The sequence below is a fragment of the Drosophila mojavensis genome, unplaced genomic scaffold (assembly GCF_018153725.1).
Source record: "Drosophila mojavensis isolate 15081-1352.22 unplaced genomic scaffold, ASM1815372v1 contig_231, whole genome shotgun sequence".
In the NCBI taxonomy this organism is placed as follows: Eukaryota; Metazoa; Arthropoda; class Insecta; order Diptera; family Drosophilidae; genus Drosophila; species Drosophila mojavensis.
This window is the reverse complement of record NW_025318772.1, coordinates 6,222,517-6,244,687: the sequence shown is the minus strand read 5'-3', so window position 1 is coordinate 6,244,687 and position 22,171 is coordinate 6,222,517. Positions and strand designations below refer to the sequence as shown.

Genomic DNA, 22,171 nt, shown 5'->3' with positions numbered 1-22,171 from the left:
AAACTGGAACTGTCTTTAGCTGCTTGTTGTTTGGCTTGTTTGTCTTTTCATTGACTCATGACTGTTATTGCCTGTCAAACTCTTGCACTTTGACTTGCCCCAGCAGGTCCGGCACACACACTCACACACTCTCGAGCTGCCTGCAATCACAATGGTGTACAATTACTCGCATTTATTGGCCATTTGTCGCCGCTATTCCCTGTTGTTGTTGTTGTTGTTGTTGCTGCTGCTGTTGCTGTTGCAATTAATAATTCACTTGTTGGACTGTCATATACGAAGCGTATCCGTTGACATTGAAAATGTGGTTATATTCAACAAGACATAAACATTTTAAGCAATTTTATAATGCTCCTCAATCATACAATATTTGGCTAAGAATGGTATCATAGGTTCTTGCCTATGAATTTTTCTAGGCAAATAATATACATATAACGAAATCTCTTGTTCTATACAATTATATGCAGTTCAGTTTGTGAATTTACGTATATGTATATCAAATATAAATAACATATATATTTACTAAACACTCTCATATATGTAAAATTTATATTTATTTCCAGTAAAGTAAACAGTATTTAGTAGTCCATCACTCAGCAGAAACATCTAATTTACTTGGCTTATATGAAATATTGTTAACTTGGAATAATTAAAGTGTAAACTGCTTTCAATTAATGACTCACTTGGCCAATAGCCGCAATGTGACACATGAGAAAATATATTTATGTTGACCTTCTTCTCCATCACGTTGAAGTTTTAGCGATGATCGTTTGATTTTTATGCCAAATAAAATAAAAACCACATATCATTCAATTATTTTGATATCTCTGTGTGGAAATAAACTGCAGCTGTAAACGTGTTTCTTGTGTTTATTTAATCTAGTAATTGCTAAAAAGTTTTCAGCTCTATGCAACCGCTTAAGCTGCGCATGTAAATCTGTGTGTGCTATCTGCTTAATCGGCATGAGAATGGCTCGATGGTTGGGTTCAATGCACGTGTCCTGCCTTCCAAGGTTGGAGCTGTCAAAACAACTTTCGAACTGCAACTGGATAGTGTGGAAATCGTGTGCTGTAATCAAGGCCAAGAAGATCGCTGGACCGAAGGTGTGGACCCTATCGCAGATTTAACTGCGGCCTGACAGCCAAGACAGCTCGATCTGGCCTGACTTGGCTTGCATTGGCTTGGTTATGTGTAGACTGCAGTCACACTTCCAGTTTTTCCTATCAACGTCAGCGACATGCGGAAGTCTGAAATGCGAAAACCGCTACGCATGCGCCAGAAACTTGTTTCTGGCCTGGTCAGGCCCGGCCCGGCCCGGCCCAGACACGCACTTGGCTTGGAGCACAGCCAGCCCCGATACGCAATGCACGTTATTGACCTTGATTCCGTGTTTATAGCTGCACTTGAGTGTGGGGACTGAGAGACGGCGGCTGGAAAACTGGTCCAGTGACACCAAGAGCAATTACTCGCGAGGCTAAGCCGTAGGCTGAAACAAAGTCAAAACTATTTTAATGGCATTACGACTGAAAGTGAAATGGAAACCTCGACTGAAATATCTGGCAGATGCGCAATTAGCGCTTACATACATATATCCAACATTCATAGCTCTATAAGCGCGTAATTATTCATCCTTCTGTGTGCTTCTCTCAAATTACAAATCATCGAAAAAGGACTGACTTTTGAGGAAATCTGGCTGTCGGGTCATTCATGAGTCAGTCACTTGGCTATCAAATCACCATCTACAATATATACGAATCCTGTGAATCATTAGGGCTTATCCTATCTCTAACTCACTCTCTCTCTCTCTCTCTCGGCCGCTCGCTACATATATGAGTATCTCGTATCGTATTTCCTTTAGCGCTCTCAACAAGTTTAGCGAGTTTCAGTTTGACTTCTGGGCGATCAGTCGGCGCTGATAAGCGTTTAGCATTCAATTTTTTGGCCGAGCAAATTGAGAGCTGAGAGCTGAGAACGTTGGCGAACAAAGGACTAGATTGTTAACCTTCTAACAGCCATGTGGGGTTGGGGATGTATGTGCGAGTGTGTGTGTATGTGTGTGTGTGTGCACAATGCGAAAGAGTCGACATCAGCGTTGACTCGCTCGATTTTATTCAAACGCTCGACTGCATCTTAAATTACAAATAATCGCAATTGTCTGTGCCTTTCGGCTTGAATTTGGATTTGGATTTGGGTTTGCGTTTACGTTTGGGTTTGGGTTTGAGTTCGGGTGGTGGCAGCAGCTGAAATAATTGAGAGACAACGCAAAATGAAGAGAAGTGATATGTGATGTTAATATATATATACACATGAATGTATTTATACATTTTGCATGCAATTTGTACAAAATGGATGGGCAACAACCCCTCAACCTCAACCTCAACCCTCATTATCATTGTGATTAACTCGCCAGAAGTGAAAGCATCAAAATAAAAGCGTTGCGCGTTGCACACAATAAAAACAACAACGGGGCAAATGCAAAATTCGAAAAAGGAAAAAAAAAATATCAAGAGCGCAGCCCCGTTGTTGCTCTGGGTGGCAGTATCGTCACATCGGCATTAGGCGAACGCCTCGAAATCAAAAAGGCAGCTCAAGGAACTGGCAATAGTTTTTGATCGGACTGTCGAGCCGGCAGGCGCAGAGGCGGCACAGGGGCAGGGCAAGGGCTGGGCAGGGGTTGGGTAAACAACCCTCCCAACTATGTACATGAATTGTCGCACCCTCTGGCTAATCCAAATGAACAGAAATGTAATGCTGGCTGCCGCCCCAGTTCCTGGCCTTCACCAACGCCATTCGCTGCTGTTGTTTGTCAACTGATTTAATTTCCTGAACTGCCGCCGCTGCCACTTTCCGAGTGCCCGATTCTGCCCGCCTGCTGTGAGAGGGCGTGCCATGTTTCTGGTGTGTATTTCTGGTCGCTCTAATGACAATAGCAATGATGGCGACTTGCAAAAGGGCAAACTTCTTAAATGCACTGCAATCGAAATGTTTAGCACTTCAAACTGTAGCAGACCACATGCGGCTGCTTAGTGCCGCCCAAACGACTCCAGGTTGAGCTTAATGCCGATGCGTATGTATAATATGCATACGCTGCTCATTAGAATATGTAAAACGCTCTCAGATCGCGTAATTATCGCTAAGTACTAACACATATGCACGTGTCGCCAGCTAGGCGCTCAAATCCAAGCCATTGGCCATAAATTATGCAAAAGCTGGCGTGGGTGGGCGCTCCAAATGCAGCACAGCAACAACAACAACAAAGGCTGCAACATATGTATGCAATGGCAGCAACAACAACAACTGCTGCCAGCTGTTGGCCATAAAGCAGCTCAAACAATGCCTTTTACTGACGGCTTCTCAAACAACGATAAATTATTGAAGCCAAGCGCAAAGTTAAACAAGTCAAAGACATTGCGCCAACTACAACAACAACAACTACAACAATTACAACAGCAACATTGGCAAAAACAACTTAAAGTATTTTATGAACCGCTCAGAACTGTTGCCAAGTGCTGACCACACCACAAAGCAAAACTTGTACAAAAAGCTCAGCTCAAGATATAAATCAGCATTTGCGATTGTTAATGCCTATTTATAATACTAACCAGCAAATGCGAGCACAACAGACAACATACAACATTTACGGCAATTGCAGCAACAACAACAACAATCAATGAGCAACACCCGCGCTTATTGCATGTAATCGCAAATTTCTTAATCCTAATCCGACTTGTGGCTCGTCAAATATTCAAACAGTTCTGCTCAGCACATAAATACTCTGGGAATAAAATAAAGTAATGAAACGACAATATGCCTGCATGTCTTTAAGTTTGTTATATGAAAATACCTAAGAGTAATGTCTTAATTGTCTATATTGCGCAGAGTTTTGGGATTGTGATTCTCATTGAACTGGGTGAAGTGCTACGATCTCGACTTAAATTGAAGAATAAAAGTGCTGCAATCCTAATTATTTATTATAAATATAGAAAAATATTTTGTTGAATATTTTTTTTATGGCATAAACCCATACAAAATGAGATTAATTTTTATAAACAATTCAGTTTGCTTATTAATATTAAATAATTAGTATTTATTTATAAAATACACAGTTATGTATATACGAATTTTTGAAATTGTATAATATTATACATTCAAAATAATGTAATGTAATATTATAAATAAATTCGAATTATCTAAATATATGGAATGGCCTTCTAATAATTTTAAGCATAAACTAGACTAAATTTACTTTACTTTTCTTTGTGTTTATAATAAATATAAATAAAATACCCTAAATAGAAATAATTATATAGAGTATAGCAAATATCGCAAAATAAAAAGTGCATACAGTCTTCAGCTAAATCAGATACAGGCATCTCCATACATTTGTTTGATTGTTTGCAGTTTGTTTTGATTTTTGTTTTTGTTTTTGGGTTGGGTTCGGATCTGGTCATGTGCAATGAATTGGTGAGCGTAGCCAATTTGATTGGCCAAATGAAATGATTGCCACAAAATTGCATCATGCACTTCGCTGGCAGAACATCGCAGCAGGGATATCAATTGGCATAGAGTATCGGGCTCGGCTACAGTTCAGGCTTGAACTTTTTTAATGCACAAATAATTAAAAAATAGTTTAGCCGGAGCATAGAAAGCAAAAGTGGACGCTAAAAGCGAAAGAGCGCAAAACTGGTAAAACTGCTTGCCGCAGCAGCAGCAGCAGCGGCAGCAGCAGCAACAACAACGAGAGTTGACTTATTGGAGCACTTAGCTCAATTCTTGTTATTGTTACTGTTAATAATACCAACACAAGCAAACTCAATTACAACAACAGCAACAGTAACAACAACAGCTACAGCTATAGCAACAAGTCGGCCAGCTACCGCCTAGGCGGGCCATGAGTTTAGCCCGAGCCGTAGCCGTTCCAAGGTTTTCCCAGCTGGCTGGCACTATAAAAGCTTGGGCGGCACCATTGCGGAAGGCAGTTGACTTACAAAATCCATAGCCGTCGGTCTGACACTCTGGCTAGTGTCGCATTCGATATACAGTAACAACTCCTTGTTAACGGACTATAACAGCGTAAAGGCACCAAATCGCGTGTGATTCCGTCTGAACGTGCAGTTTACGTAGTAGCTTATCAAGGATAACCCCAAAACAAAATGTTTCGCTTCGTGAGTCTCCATAGTGTGTTTGTGTGTATGGCTGATAGCTAATAGTCATCTCTTTGTCTTTTGCTGGTGCAGCTCGCATTAACCACACTCGTGACCCTGGCAGTGGGCCAGAACTATCACCAGGATCCCAAGACGGCGGCCATCATCAGTGAGCAGCGTTATCTGTCTGGCGATGGTAAATTCGGTGCCGCCTACACACAGGAGGATGGCATCAACTTCAAAGAGGAGACAGACTCCGATGGCACACGTCACGGCAGCTACAGCTACGTTGATCCCTCCGGACAGCGTCGCACCATCTCCTACACTGCGGGCAAGAATGGGTGAGAACTCGAGTAAAATAAATAGTTACTCGTTTACTATAATGTTTTCTCCCTGCCATAGATTCCAAGCGTCTGGTGATCATTTGCCAGTGGCCCCACCTGCACCACCACAGCCCGTGCCCACCGCCGGCTATCAGCCACAGTCGCAGTACCAGCCACAGCCGTACCAGGCCCCCGCAGCCCAGCCCTCGTACCGTAGCAACGACTACGATGACGGCTCGTACGATCCTCGCTACAACGATCCCGCCTTCGGCCAGCAGCAGCAGTCGTATCAGCAGCCCGCTCCTCAGCCACAGTACCGTCCGGCGCCCGTGCAGCCCGCTTACAACCCGGTTCCACAGCCCGCCTATCAACAGCCCGCTCCTCAGCCGCAGTACCAGCAGCCCCAGCCACAGTCCTATTATACGACGACCACGCCCAATCCCCACCGTTTCTCGCCGCCCGGCAAGCTGTCACTGAACCGCACACCCGACGGTTTCACCTACTCGTTCAACAAGGTCTAAGCGATGGAGAGAGAACCACATAGATTGAGCTTGTTTCTATTGTAATGTTACGTAATCCTTCATTTATTCACACCCAACACGAAACACTCTTCTCTCACTCTGTCCCCTCTCTCTTCTCTATTTCTGTAACTGGCTGACTCTAGCTCTTTCTTTTCTTAAACTCTGTCAACCACTTACTGCTGTTCCACTTCTTACCTTCATCAAAACTCTTTTGTGATATGTTTAAGAAAGAAAGTAAAAGTGTTGCAAAAATTCTGCAGCAGCTTAACCTTTACCTATATATAGATATATATATATTTATATATGAATGTCGTACCTCCTATCTACGAATCTGTATGTAGTATGTCTAGCAGTTTTTGTTTGTAATTTATAAATAACTACTTCTCAATGCTGTTAAATCCATCACCACTCTCCTAATGTGAAGCGAAACCAATAAATTTGTAAGTGTGTTTGCGGTCAAAGATGATGAAGAAGAAGACATTGATCAAATGAATTCTAGAAATCTTTTAATGCTAGATCGTAATACCCACCATGGGCCACGGGACGTATTCGCAATTTTTTTGTATTTTGTATTGTACCATAAACAATTTATATAGTCTTTTAAGCAATACACAATATTTCATACGTACCGCCAGCAATCGCTTATCGTTTTTTTATTCGCAACAAGTTTTGCTTTTTATTTTTATCTGCAGTTATTTTTATTTTGTTTTGGGCGTGTGGCGTTTACGAGTAATTTAATTTTTAACAGATTTATCTAAACACCTTGCCCGGTTTACGCCCCCATGCACATTGCACAACCTGCAAAACTGTTGTTATACATAACACATACTAGTCGATACACTGGCAAACAAGTTTCTGCTTTGATTCTATGCATCAAACAAGGAAAGGCACAAAACTGGTTAAGCTTTGGCAAAAAACATGGCCAATTGTGAAAAAAGCAAATAGAAAAAGTTAAAGATAAAAATAGATTTGGGACCAGCTGAATTCCAATGAAAATCGAAATTGAATTCCTCACACACCTCCAGACTAAAGAACCGGCAAAGGTATGTGAACTCAGATCCGGATTTGTATTTATAAATATACATATAAGTACTGCATCATGTTTGAAAAAAGTTAGCTAATTGTTGTCTGTTGACATATAAAAGATATTGTATATAGATATATATCATTTGCAAAATATTTCACAACCCTTCTCTTGATTGTTTATTATAAGTAGTAGCATCCCTTGTATATAGAATCATTATATTTATAGAATCATTATATACTAAATTCATGTCATAATTAGAGCAAATATTGCCCGATATACTTTAACAATCTAAAACCATTCGCATACCTAATGTCTGTTCTTAACTTTATTTGTAATATCTCATATTACCTTGCGATTTATTCACGTTGCTTGTCCATTCGATTCGCCATGCTTCAGTTGCTTTATTGTAATTCATTAAGTATGCGCTAATATTTTGAGCAGTTTGCTCAATTATATGCCTCATCGATTTGCCGCGTCGAATCGCAGCTCGCACTACAGTTCACCCCACCGTGGCTCACCGCAACAGGTGTGGACTGTAGTCAAGCTAACTTTTCACTTCTGTTGCGCGCATTCTTTGCACCACCTCGTGGCTTGCGGGTCTAGCACTCGGATTTGCTTTCAAGGTCAGTTTTGTTGTGGCTGCGCCTTAGAGTCCGGTGCTGTTGAAATTGCTCAGTCAATTAAGAAAATCAATTTTTGCTTTTGTCTTTGCTCACTTATCTTATTTCTTGAATTTCGCACCCACTTTTATTGTTATTTCTTTGCTATTGTTGTTGTTGTTTTTGTTGCAATCGTGTGAGTTGCTCCACTAATGTATGCAAGAGGCTAAAACCAAGAATTTGTTGTGGCTACTTTAGGGATAAACAATGATTGAGTATTCCGCATTCAAACAGGTATTTACGTGTTATTTCTTCGTTGAGCAAAGAAGGTAATATTATTGATTTTAAAATGTGTAAGCTAAACTCAAATTTAATTATATGTTTAATTCAATTTAATTTTCGTTAGTATTAATTTGCCACTTTAAAATGTTGTTTTTGTCTACTAGCTGGCGCCATCTAGTGCACAAAAGCTGCGGGAAAAGTACCATAGCAATTGACCAAACCATGAATGGCGACATCGAGGTGGCAACGCCAGCACTTTTTTAGCACAGACAACAACCAAAATAGTTTTATATTTGAAGCACTTTTTTCAGTTGTTGCCAATTAATTTAAAGTAAACAGTTTGCTATATTTACATAATTTACATCAGAGTTATTAGATTATAATGTAAACATATTAAATAACATATTTAAATAAGTGCGTCTTAGATACTAAGCCATATTGTTCATTCTGCTTTACACATTGATCACCAGCGCAGTCGATCTGTACTTCCTTTTCGGTGTGGCAATGTGCTTCGGCTTCGGGGAACGCTTTAACACAACGCCGGGCGGACGTCGGTTTGGTCGGCTGCCTTTGGACGGTGGATGCTCACCACTGAAGCTATTGCTGTGGAGCGGACCAGGGCCGGAGAAGTTTGGCGGGAAGGTTTCGAAATCTTCGATATCTAAATCGGGTCGCGGCTCGCGCGTATTGGATTTCAGGAACTTTTGTAGCTTGGGATTATTAAGCAGCTGTAGTTTGATGGCGTCGTCGAGCAACTTTTGCTGATCTTCTAGAAATGCCTCGATCTGCTTTTTAGATGCAGTGGTCTTATATCGATCGTGGCTCTTCGAACGCGGGGGTCCCTCATAGTCTTCCTGATCCGGCTCGAACACCCTGTACGCAGAATGACCGGAAGAAGAAGTTGTCTTCGGAGGTGGCACCAAGTGGAAAGGGTCTGGCTCCGATTCATATGGCGCCGGCGTCCACTTTGTACGCTTTGGCGGCGGCTCCACTGGCTGCTCCTCACCAGAATTTCCATCGGGTGCATATACCGGTCGTCCGTTGCTCTTGTACGGCGTGGTTGATACATATTTGTGAGGCTTGGAGTAGGGTGAGCTGGTATGGGCCTTTTTAGGCACCGTGATGGGATGTTGAACACGAATCTGGGTGCCTATGGTATACTCGCGACTGTCCTGCTGCGTCTCACTGGAATACTCACCCGAGTAGCGCTCGCTGGAGTAGTCATCCTCTTCCTAAAATTAGAAAGACTATTAGTTGACACTCGGGCCGTTATGCATTGCACCTGCAGCTAACCGATGTGTAAGGCCTGTAGTGGGTCTTCTTCGGATATTTGTTGACCACATCGCGGCGCTTGCTCTCATTGGTGTGCAGGTCAGCACGATAGCTAGGCGGTCCACTAGGTGCAGACACCAAGCGTACGGGTCCTGGTGGACCTGCCGAGCTGTAGTAGTTTCGCCGGTAGAAGGATCTGGGCGGCTTCAAGCCAGATGCTATTGAGCCCAGCAGTAGTACAGCTCCCAGCAGCTACAATTGAACAAATTGGGGATTAGGAAACCTCTTTCCATTTTGGCAGTCACAGCAGTCGTCGCTTACATTCCAGCACAGTCGCATTTTGTATGGGTCTGTGGGGTTCACACTAAAACTTCACTCGCAGCGATTCACTAGATTTTTCGCTGCCGTAACAACGAAGTAACACAATTACGAAAGTGTTTTCACGTCTGCAGTAAGTCTTGCGCAGCGGCGTGGTTTAAACGAAACTGAAAGTCTTGGCAATGGACACAACGGTTTTATGCCAGCTTCCTTCCTATTCCAACAAACCAAATGCGCTGCCGCAACATGTTTTGCAACAAGCCCGAAGACGACAACTGTGGCCAGCAAAGAGATCGAGAAAGAGAAAGAGAAAGAGAGAGAGAGAGAGAGAGAGAGATTGAAATCTGCGCACAAGTGAACAACTCACGTTTCACGCATAGACCTGGCCACCACTTGGAGGAAGCTGCGGCCCCAAACACAGCTCGACTCGGGCTGCTGGCAGGGGCTGTGCGACGGCCACCGCTAGCATCATTTGCATATCCAGTAGGAAGTGGAGCAGGCGGCATAAATAAAATGTTGTTTATGGCTGTAATTGTAAGCAACTATAACCATTTGTTAAATGTTGAGAGTGGCTTGGAATGCGCGTCTTATTAGCTGGCCAACTGGTAGTAGAGGGAGGCAATGGTCTAGCCGACCTCAAGCCAGTGGCCCTATCTGCCGCTAAGATCTGCTTTTGCGCTAACTGGTTTGAAGATGTGCCCACTGTATGTGTGTGTGGGTTACCCAATAAAAGTTGCTGCCACCACTTGCACTTTTTTGGCGGTTCGCTTGGCCTGAAGTTCAGGTTCAGCTGTGCCAGGAAATGCCGGCAATACATGTCTTGGCCTTTTGGTGCTCAGGTTTGGACTACTTTCTAGCAAGGCAGGATGCGACACAGGCGCAATGCGGAAAATGTTTACTTTAATTTTTTTCTTTCTTTCTTTCTTTCTTACTTTTTTCTCTGTCTCTGCTGTTTGGCGTTTGGTAGGTGGAAGTGGAAATCGGAATTGGACAGCGTTCAATTGCATAACATTTCATCACGCGCCATTTGCGCAACTCTCGGCCAATGTTTTCCGTTAGGCTTATCCTGTTACGTTGTTGTTTTCGTCATTTTGCAATTTGTGTTTGTGTCTTTTTTCTATTTTAAAACAATTAAATGCATGCCCCTAATGAATTAGTTGCTTAATGGCACTTTGATTGATACATTTGCAGTTGCATACAAAATTGGCCAATTAATGTTGGCTCTTTGCTGCATTTTCTTCCCATTTTCCAGCAAGGTCAAGCTCAAGTTCACGACGCATGCTCCACGACAATTTGAACAGCAGCAACAGTTGCTGCAAGAGGTGCAACCAACATTCGGCCGTCATAATTTCCGTTTCCATTGTGCGCAAAATGAACTCACCTGGCCGGCTAGCTGTCTGGCTGTCTTTCTGTCTTGCTGTCTGGCTGTCTGGATAGCTGTCTAACTGGCCAGCTGAGGCTGAGCTCGTTTCAAGTGCCGTTAACAATATAAAGTTCAGTCAACGTATTTTTGGTGAAATGTTCATTTCAGTGAAAGGCTTTAGCTTTAGCTTAGCTGACAGAGCCGCCTTAAGCAATCCCTGACTGCCTTTGGTCATGCGACATTAAAGCTCAATTTAACTCAACTATAAATTATACTAATGTGCACTAAAATTAATTTACTCACTTTATTTTCAACAGAAATTAATTATCTCTCTCTCACTCTCTTTCTCGACTTTACAGAAGCAGTTTATTGTTATGCAAAAGCTTAGCAATGACCAGGTTGTTGAATACTATTTATGTGAAAAATACAATTTATTTTTATTCATGTTTTGCTTTCATTCCATTTACATTTGCATGCCTAGTATCTAATTTATAGCCAATGAGTAATCTATATACAATTTCCTTTAGAGCCAAAATTAGTTAATTAGCTCTAGATATAGTATTTATATAAGGTCTGTTCAAGCAGCGATTGCTCTAAATCAAACGAAAGCATTCTTATTATGTGATGATTAGCATTTTTATTATTCTTTTGTTTTTAGCGAACTTAACTCACTAAATTAATACATTTTGACTGGGCAACTAATTGAGTATGTAGAAATTATATAAGATTTGCTGTTCGTTTTTTAGGCAAGATCATTAGAACTAGACATAATTTGTAGTCATTGTTGGCTGGCGGTGTTTATTTTGGTGCTGGTGCTGTGGGTGAAGTCGACAAGCGACAGCAAAAAAGAAGCAAAACAGAAAACAACGAGCCATAAAGCTGTCGCTGCCAACGTCGCAGTTGCCGTCGCAGTCGCAGTCGCAGCGGCAGTTGATGCATTCAATTAACATGAAACGACGCCAACGTCGAGTTGCATTCAATAAACACAAATAGTAAATATCGTATGTTATACAAGGTGTATGGTATATGGTATATGTATATACATATCAATAGTCGCTGCCTCAGTCGGGCAGGCCGACGTTGATTCGCCGCCCGGCCGAGCGACGCGCAGTCGCAACAGCTGAGGTCGGCGCTGGCGCAGCACCCACATCGACTACCAAAGCGTCGCCGTTGAAGCAGAGGCTGCTGCGCAGGTGTTTGCGTGGGTCAGAGGGAGATGTCGCCTCCGCAGCAGCAGCAGCAGGGGCAGGGGCAGCAGCAGCAGAATTATCCACATCAGACGCTGTTGCTGTTGTACGTGTGTCATCAAAGCGTCGAGCTCTCATTGCTCCCGACGTTGTTGTTGTTGATGTTGTTGTCGTTGTCAGCTCTGGCAATTTGGGCAAGATTTTCCGTGAGCGTAAGCTGTTGCTGTTGCTGATGTTATTGTTGTTGCTGCTGCTGTTGCTGTTGTTGTATTCGTTATAATTATTATGACTCTTTTTATTATAGTTATTTAACGACTTTGTATTGCGACCAGCTTCCACATATGGACCTGGCTGCTGCTGTTGTTGTTGCTGTTGTAGCTGCTGGCCGCTTCCTGTCCGCATATTTGGCAACGACTGCCTCAGCTGGCGACCCTCGCTCGGCTCCGAGCAATCATCATAGGCATATTCCGCTGTCTCCTCATTGTAGGTGACATGTTTCTTAGCTGGTGTCGAGCTGCGCAGCCGCAGCTGCTGCATGCCATTGTCCATGTAGTTCAGCATGGACTCATCAAAGTCCTCGATCCAGGGCTGCTGTTTGAGTATTTTCCTGGGCGCCATCACAGGTGCCCTCATGAACGACTCGTATGTGTCCGGCTGCTGCCACTGCTGGCCGTCGTTGAGTGGCTTCTTCGTGACCAGGCGCAGCTGTGGCGCATCCCGCTCCACGCTCAGATGGCGGACGTTGTGCTTCACCTGCAGCTTGGGGCTATTCTTGGAGTTGAGCTCCACTTCGCGCTTGTTGTTCATGTCCATTTTTGGACGACGGACATTGTTCTGCGTGGTGTCTGCATCATTGGTGTTGACGTAATCGTAGAACTGTATCTTGGAGCTGTAGGCTTGATTGCGTCTCGCTGCGCTGGGGTCTATCTCGGCAGCAGTCTCAACTGCTGGCAGTGGATCAACATCTGTGAGCTTGGGCGTCACCTCGCGACGTGCTCTGTTCAGCAGACGTGACTTGTTGTTGCTGTTGGTGTTGCTGTTGCTTGGCTGCAGATTGTCGTAGAACTGTATGGATGACTTGGCAAACTCCTTGTGAAACATTTGGCGCGTGTTCACCTCTGGGGTTGGCTCAGCTTGCAGTGAGCTCAGCTTTTGGCTGGCTGTTGGGTGTGGGCGTTCGGCGCCAGACTGCAGCTGGAGGCTATTGCGTCGCTTGACCCGCGTCTCCACGGCGCTATCTACACGCGTGTCGTCCGGCCAGAAGAAGTGCGACTCCTGACGATTCTGTCCATTGCCGCAAGGCCGCCCCTCCATCTTGGGCGGCAGACCCGTGTAGAACTTTCCGTTCAGCATTTGTCCGACGTGGTCCGTTCAACTGTGAATTCCGACTGAAACTGATGAAAAGAACGAAAACAACCAAGCGACTTTGGCAGCAGCTGCTGCTGCTGCTGCCTCCGCCGCTGGCGTCGACGTCGGCGCCGTCATCTTCGTGTAGGTGTTCAAGTTGGCCGCGTCGCTGCGCTGCGCTGCTCAGCTCAACTAATTTGCAATTCTTGCGAAAAACAACATCGAGGAAAAAAAAAAAAGAAGGGGAAAAAACACATTTGAACATTTGAAGTATTCAATTTATTAGCGACTGCGCAGCGACGCCAACGGCGACTGCAACGACGAGTTTCCGTTTAAGGTCAACTTGCCGCATTTTTCGAGCCAACGAAAAGTTGTTTTTCGTGCGCTGCGTTGACCAAAAATTAATGTTTTTGGACCTCAGATTTCAGTAGAGTCGAGCTTCACACAGTCCACCGCCAAGTTGTCTTGTCAATTAAGCCAAACAACTCAGTGAATGAAAAAGTCAGCGAATAAGTGGCTCAATTCTCGAATCGCAATGGCCGAGAACAGCTGCCAATTATGGGTAGCCCAGAATGGAAGTAATGTGTGAATATGGCTAGAGTAATGGCAATAAGTTTTTTGTATGTTGGCTAACGGGTCGTATGCGCAACATTAATTGTGCGATAGAAGAGGCTCAGCTAAGCTGGCCCCAACAATATCAAGTAATGGATGGATGAGCTGAAGAACTGCCAGATTTGAAATATTTTTTTTAAGCTTTAAATCAAGTATAATTTTATATTTTACAGAAGCGTAATGTCACTCTATATATCACTCTCCCTTTCTCTTAACTGATAATCAGCTGACCTAATCAAAGAAACGGAAGCTAATTAAAATGTTGTTAGACTTTATTGTATTTAATATATTTTCAATCATTTTTCACATTGTTGCTGTAGTATTTTCGAATGTGAGTATCATTGGAGAACACTACTGAACTACTTACATTATGACGTAGGTATTTTCTGTATGTTTTTCTTGTTTTGCTTTTTGCCTTTCTTTTTTTTAGACACAAATATTGTATTGCTGTTAGCATAATTATAAACAATTGATTTAAACGCATACTATTTTACATATAATTTCATGCACATCGATTTTTTGTTTCTTTCGTTTATTTTATTTTTATAAAACTCAAGATGCATTGAAGAAATATTTAAGAAATACGAAGGAATATTTAAAGTACGAACAAAATATCTCAGTTGAATGGCTGCTCTATGTGGGTATTACTGTGGTTTTTCGATTCTCAATGGATATGTAAGATGGCTTAGACTACATAGTTAATGGTGTTTGCATTTGGGTTTATATTCTGCACATTCATATTATTCTTATGTGTATTGGTATATTTATTTCTTTATTTTCTTTTAATGGATTTCTGAAACTAATCATTTAAAAACGATTTTTATTTCAATTTAAGAAGCATTACATGCAAAAACTTGTTGAAAACTTCTCTCGGCTGGCATATGGTTTTTTTTTTATTTTTTGGTTTTTACTTTTATCGCTTAGAATTAAACATATACTTAGGAGTTCTTAAATTGCATTTTGGTTTTCTTTGTTTTTTTTTGTGTCTTTTTTGTTAAGTTATTTTGTTGTTTTTTAAAAACTTTATTTACAATTTGTATTTAGAGCTGCTTGTGAGCTGAGAGGCTAATTGCAAACTTGAAGACGGATCCTGGGGCAGCGCACTTTCTTATCCATTTACCTGGCCAGCAATGCGGCTGGCTACCTTTCTCCCATCGCATTGCCAAATACCAGTTATGAGGCGCCATTAACTGCCAATATCTAAATCGATATCCAACATCAATATTCAGGGGCCTGGCTAATGAAGCAACGCCACCAACGCCTCGAGCCTGATGAAATTTTCCGCATCATTTTCGCAACGCTTAATGAGCAAATCATGTCGGGACTCGTTTACTGTTGCTGCTGCTGCTGCTGCTGTGGTTGTTGCTGCTGCGGGGGCAGCATCGGCGACATAACAATAATGTTGGCTGTGGCGGCCGGGCCATACTCGAGCGGCTTCTGCATGGCAATCCCATCGGAGTCCGGTGCACGGGTTATAACGCAATACTGATTGCCGTTGTAGGTGACGATGGGCACGTTCATGTTGCCGGCAGCATCGCCAACATTGACGCCGATGGTGTTGCCGGCGTGTAGACCAGTCAATTGGGCCTGCATGTAAGTGGCCGCCGTTGGGGAGTTGGCAATAATGTGCGAGACGGGCACTGACACCTGATCGGGAAGAAGGGATGAAGGGATACAGATACAAAGATACAAGATACCAGATACAAAGATTGAGTGAAAGTGACAAAAATTTTGCGTGTTGTTGTTGAATGGTGTTTAGGTAGTTGTTTATGTAGTAGTAGTAGTTGTAGTTGTTGTTGTTAATAGCTAGTTACTTCATGTCCCTGATGGGCGATGCTGTTGCCGATGTTGTTGTTGTTGTTGTTGTTTTGGCTGCTGCTATTATTATTATTATTGTTGTACATAGGCGCGCTGGTCTGTGCTTGCTGCTGCTGTTGATGCTGTTGCTGCTGCTGTTGTTGGTGCTTCCTGGCCGCTTTCTTGCCGCCAGCCACATGTTGCTGTTGCTGCTGCTGCTGCTGCTGCTGCTGCTGTTGGTTGGTATTGAGGATCATCTGATTTTGTATGATTATCTTCTGGTTACGTGCATGTGCCTCCATTTGCGAGTTGTTGTTATGTATTTGATTTCGGTTCGCATCAATTTGATAGCCTCGATTATTGTTGCTGCTGTTGTTGTTGTTGTTGTTGCTGCTGCTGCTGTTGTTGTTGTTGTTGTTGCCGTTGCTCTTAGCGATGGCGGCTGCTTGTTTTGTGGACTCTACGACTAACCGTTCTTGTTGTCAATACTGCAAGGATCAAAGAAGGCCAGTTTAGAGCCGCACCGATACGAAATGCTTGTACTGCCCTAGGCCCCGCTGGCCGGTAGGCTCAACCGACATTTGCTCACCTCCAGATGACTCTTGGCGTGAATAGACCACTCGTCCCTGCTCGAGAACATGCGTCCACATAGCTCGCACGTCCACGATAATTGCTGCTGGTGGTGTGGTATGATGATGCCCGGAATCGCTGTCGGCGCCCCCTGCGCCGACTGCACTATGATATTCTGGGCGGCCACCTGCACAGCCTGTTGCTGCAGCTGCAGCTCCAGGCTCTGCTTGTTGTCTTCCGGCGGCGGATCCGGTTGTTCCTTCTTCTTTACCATATTGTTCAGCCGCTTGCCGAGCGGCGCGATATTTGTGGGCGTCACATGCTTGAACTTGTTCATGTGGATGACGAGCTTGTCCCGGCGAGCGAACGCCTTATTGCACACCTGAAATGGAGCAGATTGCAACAGATTAGTGGCTGCCAGCCATCTTTGGGGCATTGAAGCCTTTGAGTCTAGTGCTGCTTATACTTCACAAATATAGGGCTTCTCGCCGGTGTGGATGCGCATGTGGATGGTCAGCTTGTCCTTGCGCGCCAGCCCCTTGCCACAGACGGTGCACTCGAACGCCTTGTTGGTGGCTGCAGAGGATCGCCATTGTTTTCATTGAATGTATAGCAATCTGTTGTTCTTGTTACTCACTTTTTGATGGGTTTGTTTTGCGCACCCCGGAGGACGCCTGCTGCACCTGTTGCAGTGCCTTGAGCCGACTGGCCGGATGCATGGAGCCGCCCTCCACGTACGGCTCAGTGAAGGGTATCAGATTCGGCTTCGGTATGTTGTAGGTGAGCTGTTCCGCCGCTGACCAGGTGCCCAGGCTCTGCAGCACGCGCACTCCGCCCTCGAAGCCCATGCCGTCGTCGGGCACCGTAAAGGTGCTGTCGCCGGCGGCGCCAGCAGCGCCACCTGAGCTGGAGGAACTGATCTGTGGCACTTTAATGGTGGCCGCATAATGTTGCTGCTGTTGCTGTTGTTGCTGCTGCTGCTGTTGCTGCTGCTGTTGCTGTTGTTGCTGCTGTTGTTGCTGCTGCTGCTGCTGCTGTTGCTGCTGCTGCATGCTGCCATTGTTCTGGCTGCTGTTGTTGTTGGCCGTGGGCGAGCTCTGCTGCACGGAGCTCTGTTGCTGCTGCTTGAATTGGATGGCCGCCTGAGCCATCTGCTGTTGGACGGCCATGTGCGCTTCCAGATATGCATTCTTCTGGGCCACCGTCATCTTGTCCATGTTAACGGTGCCGTCCTGCGAATTAACCAAATGGCAATGAAACATTGAATAAGTCTCTCGCTCACATTCCGTTCCGTTCCGATTCGTTTCGTTTCGCTGCCACCCCTAAATGGCCAAGCGCGCAAGTGTTGCGAAATTTCACCAGCCGCCACCCCCAATAGAACGAACTCAAAACAGCCTGCCCTTGCGCAAAAATTTGTGACTTGAGCTTTTGCTCGGGCGGATTTTCAATGAGGTGCGGACGTGGTTGCGGGAGCGGGTGCGGGTGCTGCCTCTGGTGGTGGTGGTGGTGGCGTTGCTTGCTACTGCTGCTGCTGCTGCCACTGAAGCCGCGCGCGTGTGTGTGTGTGTGTATGCCGGCCGTTCTCCCTTTGGCGGCGTTTTTTGGTTTGAGGCTTTTCCGTGTCTGCCTAAATGTATTTAAAGCGCGCCAGCGAAAGTTAAGCAAAATATTAGCCGTTCACTCACTTTGGCTTAAATGTTTATTGCCCGCTATTCACAGTTGGCTAATGCCGCAGCACTAAACGCGAACTGTGCTCAATGCCCCACACCGTGCGCACTATTGACATTTTCATTGGCTTAGTTTTGTAGCTTTTCTTTCGCCTAGGTTTCTTTTAATTTCTTTTCTGTTTTTCCTTTTTTTTTTTTTTTTTTTTGCAATGTTGCTTACCACAATTGAAAATCAATAAAAAGCGTTGCGTTTCGTACAAGATTTTTTTGTTGTGTTGGGCTATCTATAGTTTTTCTTCCTCTTCTTTTTTTCTTTTGCAGCTCACAGTTTTTGGTATATTTCAGAATGCTATATGCGAGTGGTACACGAGCTTTATTTTTAGCTACTGCTGTCGTCGCCGTTTACTTCCTCGAGCCAGTGCTCAGCGCCTTTTGTTTGTGTATGTATTGCGAAACTGATTTGGAGTCGACTCGCTCAGTCGCCGTCACCGTCACCGTCACCGTCACCGTCGCCGCCGCCGTTGGCGCTGGCGTTGGCGTCGCAGTCGCAGTCTCAGTCTCAGTTGCGGCCAGAACGAACACAATTTGAGTAATTATTTGTTATTCTTCACCGAGAAACAGGAACGGAACGTGCAACAATGACGACAACGACTACGACTACGACCACGACCACGACGAAGGCAGCGCTGGAGTCAGAGTCAACGACAGACAGATACTGAAGCGCCTGAACTTGAGCGCAAAAGGCGGAAGTGTAGCTAGAAAAAAGGTATTGCATACCACTCGGCGCTCTGCCCGAGAGCTTTCGCTCTCTCTCCCACTCTCTATGTCTCTCTCTCTCACACACACTCTTGCGCTCAGCCGCGCGATGGTGGTGGCTGCCGCGGAACAACTTGACAACGAAACACCGTCGTCCGCGTAACTTTGACAATGACAATTGCGGAGGCCGCTTATCAGTTGAGATGCCTTGCTGGTTCACTCACCTGAAAGTCTATGGTGGCTCGAACCATTTGCATGGAGGCGGCATAGTTTCGCAGCATATGCTCGTTGCGCACGCAAAGCTGCCGCCACTCGTACAAGTGCTCCAAGCGGTCGAGGCACAGCTCGCATATGTGCTTTGGCAGATAGTCGTCCTTGGTTATCTGTTGAGGACCACAAACACATATATATATGTAAATGCACACATACTCATATACTCAGCTACTCACATTCGCCTGCAGCAGACTGCGCAGCTTGTAGAGCAATTGGCGCTGCTCCGCCTGCGGCTCAAAGATATGCAACTTGGTGGGTCCATGGTGTATGCCACACAGGCGGCACAGCTCAGCGAAGTTGCTAAAGTTTAGATCCACGTCGTGCTGCTGCCCCTCCTCCCCATAAAGCTGGCCGTCATGTGTTGCGCCCGCAGTGTCTAGCAGGTGTTGCTGCTGCTCCAGTTGCTGTGCTGCTGCCTGTGCAGTTGTGTGTTGTATGTGCGACTGTCGATTGTTGACGTTCAACATCACGTATTGCGCGCGCTTTTGGTTTTGGTATGGCTGGCTTAAGTGGTTGCAGCTGCTAGTGGTGCTGTATCTGCATATTGGCTGCAATGCATTGCTGATTGTACTGACAGGTGCATACCCACACACATACACACGCACACTTACCCATAGTTCGAGTAGCTATAGTGGTGCCCAGTTGACCACCCTCCCACCTGATTGATGTGGGAAAAATCGATGGAATTGCACTATAATTTACTCAACCACAACACTGAAAATAATTGCTACCAATCAAGCTATTATCAATTAACTTGGCTATCCCGTTACAAGCACTGCGCGCCCATTTAGCCATATTTTAATCCCTTATCATTGACATACATTCGTATGCGCACACACGCATGTGGCATGCAACATATACAGCAGATGACAATTGCTTTTTTTTTTATTTCATTCCCCTTTTTATTGAACACTTCGAATGTGGAGAGCACAAAATAAAAACGATTTACGGAATAAAAACTGCTAATTCTTACGATGGGTAGCTGTTGCCACTGCCACTGCTGCTACTGTTGCTGCTGCTGTTGCTGCTGCTCTTCCTGTTGCACTGCCACTTTGCCACTGCCACTGCCAGCGCCACAATTGAACCACTCTCGAGTGTGAGTGCAACGTCGCGTCGGTGAGTGAAAATTGCAGGCAACATAGCCTGCAGCCTGGGCACGGCGAGTGCGCATTGCAGGACTCTAAAGGGGGGCGTCCAGCTAAGTGGGCGTTTGTGGGGCATTGCACACGGTTGGCTCGTTCAGGTTCTTGTTTGGGTTGCTTGGGTGTTTGGGTGATTGGATGTTTGGGCTTTTTTCTGTACACCAGTAATTTTTTGTTAGAGAAGAAATGAAAACAAAATGCTTGGTAAATCATAAAAACGCGGGCAACAGGTGTTGATTAGCCTTCTGCTTCCGGTGGCGGTTCGTCAGCAGCAGGTGGTGCCTCCTCAGCTGCTTCAGCCTCTGGTGGTGCTTCCTCAGCTGCTGGTGGTGGCGCTTCAGGCGCTGGCGGTGCCTCTTCAGGCGCTGGTGGAGCCGCTTCGGCAGCTGGCGGTGCAGGCTCAGGCGCTGGTGGTGCCTCTTCAGCTGGACCTCCATCTGGTTCGCCTGCGCCAGCGTCAGCCTCTTCTGGCTGAGGTGAGGGTGCCGCTGGCTTGCAATCGGACAGCGAGCTGCTACCCTGTTCGAGCATTCCAAATTCATCTTCACCAAATACATCGGCGAAATCTTTCTGCTCGGACTGCTCTTCCTCGGGCACAACCTCTTCATACACAACGATCTCCTTCCAAATAATCTCCTCATCGACGCAAACGGGCTCATCACTCTGCGGCTCTACACGCTTGGTGAGATCTATATCTTCTGTACACGGCTCGGTGTGGTCGAATCCACCACAAGTCACACATGATGACGTAGTTATCAATAGCGACGAATGCGGCGAAGAGCTGGACAGCACAGAGGTGGTGCTGGACACCTTATCCTTAGGCTTGGCATCCTTAGCTGTCGACTTGTACGTTACGGTCGTCTGTTGCGACTTCTCCTGCATGCACAGATCGGGCATTAGCTGACACTGATTGGTGATCTGCGGCACGACGGGATTGCTACGCATCAAATAATCGGACACACGGACCTTCCAATCCTCCTGGCTGCAGTCGACATTCTGCATAATATCATAGATTTCCGAAAGCAGAGGCTTCAGCATGGGACGGTTGCAAAAACGATTCTTATCGAAGATTTCAATGGGCTCATGGATATCTGCACAAATGACATTGTTGAGAACATATGATAGACATTGGTGCTCTGCATTACTTACAGTTTGGAAATATAAAGGTTATTTCACGGGCCACACTATCCACATGCTTAGTTACATGAATATTGCGCTCCAACTCCGAAGCGGTGCCACTGTAGGTCAAACAAATTAATGGATATCGAGCTGCGATGCCCTCGACTTACAAATAACACATCATAATATTCAGCAGATCCTGTACGCCGTTCTCTTTGGTAAGAATAAAGGCCTCAGATATACCCTTAGACAGCAATATTACCTCCAGCATGAAGCCCTTCTCATCTGCAAAGTCCGCATAGAACTCGGCTGCCAGCTCAGGCGAAAAATTCAACTTCCGACTTCCCTGAATCTGATATCCGGAAGCTAAGACCTTTAGCAGCACCGGACGACGCTTATGCATATAGTCCGGCTTGATGATAAGCAGCGTATCCTGGAACAGCATTCTTAATCACATATGTAAATTATGGTGTATTTCTGGAATTGCTTCCAAATAAATTTTAAACATGCACACTGATTTATATATTTTTGTAATATTTATTATCAGATTTTATTCTCGTTTTAATGTTTTACACTTTTTGTCGTCTTATGCTACACACACTTTTTTTTATACGTTACTCCCATTTCTCCGTAGGTCGAACCCGTTTGATTAGTCGCAGACTGTTTTGGTTTATCGTTCCACATGATATATTCTTTTAGGATTGCAGCAATATTATTATAAAATGAGTTCACGTTTAAGTGATATATAAAAAGTACATGACCTGAAGAGGCGTGTCTCCATTTAGGATTTTAATTTAATTTAAGCCCGCTTCGCATTCTCTTGTTAAAATCAATCGGTTTCGAGTGCATTCTCAT

The 22,171-nt window shown here is 44.8% G+C and overlaps 5 protein-coding genes across 8 annotated transcripts; 1 reads left to right on the top strand and 4 right to left on the bottom strand.

The window, feature by feature from the left end:
• Window positions 1–4,966: 4,966 nt before the first annotated feature.
• On the top strand, window positions 4,967–6,623 carry LOC6575142 (DNA translocase FtsK). The gene is made up of 3 exons (XM_002001122.4): window positions 4,967–5,162; window positions 5,235–5,482; window positions 5,544–6,623. Exons 1-3 carry the CDS (start codon window positions 5,151–5,153, stop codon window positions 5,983–5,985), a joined length of 702 nt encoding a protein of 233 aa, XP_002001158.1. The 5' UTR covers window positions 4,967–5,150; the 3' UTR covers window positions 5,986–6,623.
• A 1,641-nt stretch (window positions 6,624–8,264) lies between these two features.
• Window positions 8,265–9,632, bottom strand: LOC6575141. Its single transcript, XM_002001121.3, has 3 exons — window positions 9,487–9,632; window positions 9,187–9,417; window positions 8,265–9,125 (listed from the first exon to the last, which is right to left on the bottom strand). Exons 1-3 carry the CDS (start codon window positions 9,502–9,504, stop codon window positions 8,346–8,348), a joined length of 1,029 nt encoding a protein of 342 aa, XP_002001157.1. The 5' UTR covers window positions 9,505–9,632; the 3' UTR covers window positions 8,265–8,345.
• A 1,825-nt stretch (window positions 9,633–11,457) lies between these two features.
• Window positions 11,458–13,439, bottom strand: LOC6575140 (beclin-1-like protein A). The gene has a single exon (XM_032733714.2). It carries the CDS (start codon window positions 13,384–13,386, stop codon window positions 11,908–11,910), a length of 1,479 nt encoding a protein of 492 aa, XP_032589605.1. The 5' UTR covers window positions 13,387–13,439; the 3' UTR covers window positions 11,458–11,907.
• An 807-nt stretch (window positions 13,440–14,246) lies between these two features.
• LOC6575138 (mediator of RNA polymerase II transcription subunit 15) lies at window positions 14,247–19,537 on the bottom strand. Of its 4 annotated transcripts, XM_032728058.2 has the most exons (7): window positions 19,232–19,537; window positions 19,007–19,165; window positions 16,997–17,591; window positions 16,826–16,935; window positions 16,375–16,741; window positions 15,807–16,264; window positions 14,247–15,639 (listed from the first exon to the last, which is right to left on the bottom strand). In XM_032728058.2, the coding sequence occupies exons 1-7, from the start codon at window positions 19,520–19,522 to the stop codon at window positions 15,322–15,324; spliced, it is 2,298 nt and encodes a 765-aa protein (XP_032583949.1). In that variant the 5' UTR covers window positions 19,523–19,537; the 3' UTR covers window positions 14,247–15,321. The 4 variants fall into 4 exon arrangements, with proteins under 4 accessions (XP_032583949.1, XP_015023338.1, XP_015023337.1 ...); XM_015167852.3 differs by lacking the exon at window positions 14,247–15,639 and having other exon boundaries at window positions 16,201–16,277; window positions 16,379–16,741; XM_015167851.3 differs by lacking the exons at window positions 14,247–15,639; window positions 19,007–19,165; window positions 19,232–19,537 and adding an exon at window positions 18,247–18,289 and having other exon boundaries at window positions 16,201–16,277; window positions 16,379–16,741.
• A 385-nt stretch (window positions 19,538–19,922) lies between these two features.
• Window positions 19,923–22,142, bottom strand: LOC6575136 (putative surface protein SACOL0050). Its single transcript, XM_002001116.4, has 3 exons — window positions 21,487–22,142; window positions 21,347–21,435; window positions 19,923–21,288 (listed from the first exon to the last, which is right to left on the bottom strand). The coding sequence occupies exons 1-3, from the start codon at window positions 21,759–21,761 to the stop codon at window positions 20,435–20,437; spliced, it is 1,218 nt and encodes a 405-aa protein (XP_002001152.1). The 5' UTR covers window positions 21,762–22,142; the 3' UTR covers window positions 19,923–20,434.
• Window positions 22,143–22,171: the final 29 nt, after the last annotated feature.